Genomic DNA, 5,843 nt, shown 5'->3' on the forward strand with positions numbered 1-5,843 from the left:
CACACACACGCACACACACACATACATACATACATACATATAAATATACACATACACATAGGGCGAGGGGCGGATGAGAGAAGCGCGCTTCGAGCGCGGTGACTAGCGGCACGCATGTACACCCGCTGGCCATTGTGCATGCAGGGGCCGGGCCAGCGCGAGTGGCATTAATTGTGGCACGCACCGGCCGCTCGGTCGGGCAGATCGCGCTTGCCCAGGTGCCCCGGTGACCGCGCCAAGGCCACCCCAGCTCGCTCGAAGCCATGCAATCCAGCGTGGCCCGCGACCCGGGAGAGAATGTCCGGGTCCTTAATCACCGCATGGGATGGTCCATCATTCGGGCAGAGGGGGTCGGCCGAGCGCCCAGGGTGATATGGCCGAGAAGGCCCGCTCGGAAGAAGCAGCGGCCCCCGACGGAGCCTGGCCGGGGCGGCGCGGGGGTGGCGGGGAGGGGGGGGGGCGGGCATATCTGACGTCAATGTGTCATCCGGGAGACCGACTGCCGGGCGCAGGAAGGCGGCGAGGGCGGCGGCACTCGGCCGGTGCAGGCAGGAAGCCGGCCGGGCCGAGTGCGGGAGGTTCTGCCCCTCGGGGCAGGCCGAGCAGCGCGCCCCCCTTTTCCACGATGTGGGCGCTTTTTTTTTTTTGCATTTCCCAAGTGTAGAGGCCCGTCGCGCGGCCGCGCAGCCCCCCGCCCCCCCCCCCCCTCCCGCGCGAGGGCTCCGTAGATCGCGGTCCCGTCGCTTGCTTCCGTGATGCGCACGCAGACGCCCGCACATTGCATGCGCAATCCGACATGCCCATTGCCGGCGACCGGGTGGCCTTCGTTGAGCACAGCCGCCCGATGCCGGCCCGGGCAGGCAGAGACCGTCGCCCGGGGCAAGACGGCCTGCCCGGGCCGGCACCCCATGAGCAATGCCGCCCCGGCCCCGGGAGAATAACACCACTCCGCCGGGCTGGAGAGACTGCCAGCGGGGCCACACGCGCGGCAACTTCCGACGACGCCGAGCGAGGGCCGCAGGACACGGGCTGGGGAACCCCGGGGGGGGAGGGGGGGGGACCCGGCGAGGGGCGAGGGGCGCCGGGAGTATGCCCCGGGCGCCGGCGCTCCAGACCCGGAACCCCCCCCCCCCCCCGACGACGCGCGAGGTATGCACCACGGGGTCTGGCAACCCAAGGCCGCGCCGGGCCGTCAGCCACCCTACCCCTGTGCTCTGTTTCCCTCGCACACCGAGGGGCCCGGCCGAGGCCGGCACAAAAGACCGGATGGCTGAGCTGGGGAGTAAGGGGCAGAGCCGGGCGCCGCCTGCTCCCATCGTCGGCCGCATCCGAGAGCCGCGCCCCCCCCCCCCACCTCCCCGCCCTGGGCTCCGGCCCCAGGCGGCCGTGACGTGGAGGTGCTCGCGCCCTCGCGCATCGGCCGCCCGGGGGAATCCCCGGTGCCATGTCCGCTGAGGCCGGCCGGCGGCCACCCTCCACCATCGGCCCGGGGCTTTCCCCTTCCAGCACCATGGCCCTGCCTCGGCGGGCGCGGTAGCGCCGTGGACCGGGCCGGGCCGCCGGGCTGCGCCGGGGCGCGGGCCGGCTGCGCGGCCCCCCACCCGGCGGGGGGCAGGGGGGGCGGCGGAGCGGGCCGGCCGGAGCAGGAGGGCACCTTGCCCGAAAGGGGCCTACCTCTTGCCACGGAAATGCCGGCCATTGGTTGGGGGCGGGAAAATGCCCTGGTTAACTTCATCTCCACCTGGCTTCCCCTTGGGCCAGGGTGCAGCGCCAGCCCCCGCCCCGGCCGCTCTTGGCCCCCGAGCTCGGGGCTGCCCTCGCCGCCGCCGCCGCCGCCGCCGCCGGGGGGGGCCTTCTCCCCGCATCATCACCAGGGCCTTGCCGCCCGGTGGCGGAACATCTCCGGCAACCTCGTTGCAGGACACGCACCGCCGTCCTCCCCGGCCCCCCTTCCCGCCCCCTGCAGGTCATTAAGAGGAGAGCGCAGGGCCCCGGGGGCCGAAAGGCCGCCCATTGCGCCGCCGCACCGGCCAGGCCCCGGCATGGGGGGCGGGCCGGGGGTCGCAGGAGGGCAAGAAAGCTCGCTGCCGAGTCACGACTCCTGTCATGGCCTCCCAGGGTGCCGAGCCGCAGACCCTCCCCCTAGATGGCCGGGGCAAGTGGCGCGCGGGAGGCGGCCGGGCGAGCGGCCGGGGGGGGGGGGGCGCCGCGAGAGGGCCCGAAGACGGCCGCGGGCGCAGAGACATGGGCCGCCGGGCGCAGGGTGACGGCCGGCCTGGCGCGGCGAAGAGGGCAGGGCAGGGGCTGGAAGAGGGCATCCCGAGGGCGATCTCGGCGCATGCCCCCCCCCCCCTCCCGCCCCCTCGCCGGGAGGCAGCTGTCGCCCGGGGGGATCCAGGGACCGGGGGTGGGAGGCGCGGAAAAACCGACCTCGCGATCTAGGGGCCGCAGCATCCTCGGTGCCGGGTAAAATGCCCTGCAGCGAAGGTCCTGGCGCTCGGAGCGCCGAGGTCGCCGTGATATCCGACTGTTTAGACTGTTTGGGCATGTTTGTGCCTGTGAAACCTCGTGTCGGCGTGGGCGGGGGCGTTGGTGGATTTTCCCCGGCCGGCGGCCCGGCCTGGTGGGCTGCCTTTGCAGGATGGCCGATCGCGGGGCCGTTCGCCGGGATGGCGTGGGAGCCTGTCTGCCGCATTGGGCCGCCCCCAATGTGGGCCCCGTGGCCTGGCGTGGTCCGGCACCCCGGACACAGGTTGGCCAGGGGCCGGTGCGTGTGTGGGCGCGCACGTATGAACGAGGCCCTCTATGTTGACACACATGTATATTGGGCCGGCGGGTTGGCCGCCGCGGCGGGGGGGGGCTCCTGGCCCGCCCCCTCCCCTCCCTGCGCCGGGGGGGGGGGGGGGGGGGGGGGGGGGGGGGGGGGGGGGGGGGGGGGGGGGGGGGGGGGGGGGGGGAGGGGGGGGGGGGAGGGAGCACGCCGGCAAGAGAAAGGCCCCTGCGGGGGGGGGGGGGGGGGGGGGGGGGGGGGGGGGGGGGGGGGGGGGGGGTGGGGGGGGGGGGGGGGGGGGGGGCGAGACCAGCCGAGGGCGCCCGACCAGCCGAGGCTCCCCAGCCAGCCGAGGCTCCCCAGCCAGCCGAGGCTCCCCAGCCAGCCGAGGCTCCCCAGCCAGCCCAGTGCACGCACCCTTCGGCGCACCGCCCGACGCCGACGGCCACCCGGGGCCCATATAAATAGGGCCGCCCTGTCGGGGCTCCTCCTCAGCCTTCTTTACCAGAAAGACCCGTCCCAATCAGTTTCCCCAAGCCTTCCAGGTGAGCAAGTACCCACCACGCCGTGCTGGCAACCGCCGGCTCAGTGGCACACGCACCATCTTTTGCCCTTTCCCCTTCGCCCCCGCCCCGCCTCTCGCCTCTCCTGCCCTACTCGCCGCCGCTGCCCCCCTGCCATGCCCCCCCCCCGATGCTCATACACGCGCGCACACGTGCCCTCCCCCTTTTAACACTCTCCGGCCCCCCTTGCTACAGCACCCTTCCACCAAGCCCCGCTCCTCTTCCACCCCTCCCCCGCCCTCTCGTCACCCGTCAATCCCCCGCGCCCCATCGGACAGACCCACGAGGACTTCCGCATTCCCCTGCCCCTCCCCGCGCCCTACCCCGCCCGCCGCGCTTGCATTGCCTGCGCCCCGCCCCGCCGCGCCGAACAAAAAAAAACAAAGATGGTTACCACATCCACCTCGGTCCCTACCGCCGCCAACCCGCACGTCATCCTGGTGACCGGCGGCTCGGGCATGGTCGGTCGAGCCATTGCCCATGTGCTGGATCATCCGGAGAGCGACCTCCTCAAGGAGGGCAACGACCCCGGCAACAGCGGCGGCAACAAGAACCCCGGGGCCAAGAACCAAGGCTTCCGCCATGGGGCCGATCCAAGCCTCTGGGCCAGGCGCCCACACGAGAAATGGGTCTTCCTGTCCAGCCGCGACGGGGACCTGCGAAATGCCGAGCACGTCCGGGGCATCTTCGAAAAGCACAAGCCCACACACGTCATCCACCTGGCGGCCATGGTGGGCGGCCTCTTCCGGAACATGCGCTGCCAGGCCGACTTCTACAACGACAATTCCGCCATCAATGACAACATCCTGCGAGCGGCCCACCAAACCGGCGTCAAGAAGGTCATCTCCTGCCTGAGCACCTGCATCTTCCCCGACAAGACCACCTACCCCATCGACGAGACCATGATCCACAATGGCCCGCCCCACTCGTCCAACTTCGGGTATGCCTATGCCAAGCGCATGGTCGACGTCTCGAGCCGGGCCTACCGAGACCAGTATGGCTGCGACTTCACCACCGTCATCCCGACCAATGTCTACGGGCCGCATGACAACTTCGACCTCGAGGACAGCCACGTCATCCCCGGGCTCATCCACCGGATGTTCCTGACCATCGACGACAAGCGCGACTTCGACGTCTGGGGCACCGGCGCCCCCCGGCGGCAGTTCATCCACTCGCACGACCTGGCCCGGCTGACCATCAGCTCCCTGCGCCACTACCAGGGGGCCGAGCCCATCATCCTGTCCGTCTCGGAGGAGGACGAGTTCTCCATCAAGGAGGTGGCCACCATGGTCGGCAAGTCCATGGCCTTCAAGGGCAAGTTCAAGTTCGACACCACCAAGGCCGATGGCCAATTCAAGAAGACCGCCGCCAACACCAAACTCCAGGAGTTCATGCCCGGCTACAAGTTCATCCCCCTGGAGGAGGGCATTCGCGAGTCGGCCCACTGGTTCTTGAAGAACTACGCCACCAAGGTCCGTGGCCGGAAGCAAGACCGCGTGGAGGCCGCCCGCAAGATGTTCCAAGCCCTGGAGGCCGCCGGCCACTGGGGCACCCTCGGCGACCTGCCCAGCGACCTGAACTCCAAGTGCCCCGGCGGCCCGGATGAGATCCGCGACGCGCCCTGGGTCGCGGCCTCCTCCGGCGGATCCGGCGGCGGTGGCCACCCGGGCAAGCGCGGCCGATCCGGCCCCGATGCCTCCCTCTCCGGCGGCAGTAAGCAAGCCCGCGACTCGGACGCCGCCATGCAGGACATGGACATGGACGAGGCCGGCCGGGGGGCCGGCAGAACCGGCGCCGCCACCGCCGCCGTCGAGCACTCGGCCGACGGCCGACCCCGCCGGAGCGCCGCCTCCTCGGGCCCCGGCAGAAGCTACTGAGCCCGCATATATGTGCCTGTGCGCACGGGTGGCGTCTCGCGGACGACCTCGCCACCTGGGGCACCACTCGGACGGCCAGGGGAGGGCGAGGGCCGGCCGGCCGGCCACACTCTCGTCCCTCCCCTGGGGGGGGGGGCACGCCCCGAGAGCAGGGGACACGGCGGTGGTGCTGTGAATGCTTGTGAGCAGCCCCATGCCTAGTCGTCCCCTTCCAATGGTGGGCGTGGCGCCTTCGGGCTGGGGGGAAGGGGGGGGGGGGAGCACGCCGAGTGGGCGTCCACAGGACGGGACCGAGGGAGCCTGCCCTTGCCGACGATGGCCTTCGGGCCTGATCGGCGCCCATGGGCCGGCCCTGCCTCCTCCGTCGAAGCCCCTCGGCGCGCAGGTCCCCACGCGCTTGCTCGCACGCGCGCACGAGACTGAGGCCCAGCCGCATTGAGACCGCCCCACACGCGACGACACCCCGGCCCGGGGGGTGCTTGTGCACGGCTGTCCGGACACATGCCACTGTCCGGACGGTCACCCACACCCACCCTCGGCCGGCGTCCGGTGTGCGGATCTCGGTGTCGAGGCGCCCAGTCCCGCGCGGCGGGGAGCCGTGGCTCGCCCCCCCCCCCCCCCCCCCCCCCCCCC

At 72.1% G+C, this 5,843-nt stretch overlaps 1 protein-coding gene across 1 annotated transcript; it reads left to right on the top strand.

Moving 5' to 3' along the window:
• The first annotated feature begins 3,287 nt into the window (after positions 1-3,287).
• Positions 3,288-5,463, top strand: H696_04742 (GDP-L-fucose synthase). Its single transcript, XM_009498605.1, has 2 exons — positions 3,288-3,315; positions 3,529-5,463. Exon 2 carries the CDS (start codon positions 3,720-3,722, stop codon positions 5,208-5,210), a length of 1,491 nt encoding a protein of 496 aa, XP_009496880.1. The 5' UTR covers positions 3,288-3,315; positions 3,529-3,719; the 3' UTR covers positions 5,211-5,463.
• Positions 5,464-5,843: the final 380 nt, after the last annotated feature.

The sequence above is a fragment of the Fonticula alba genome, assembly GCF_000388065.1.
Source record: "Fonticula alba strain ATCC 38817 unplaced genomic scaffold supercont2.8, whole genome shotgun sequence".
NCBI classification, from domain to species: domain Eukaryota; order Rotosphaerida; family Fonticulaceae; genus Fonticula; species Fonticula alba.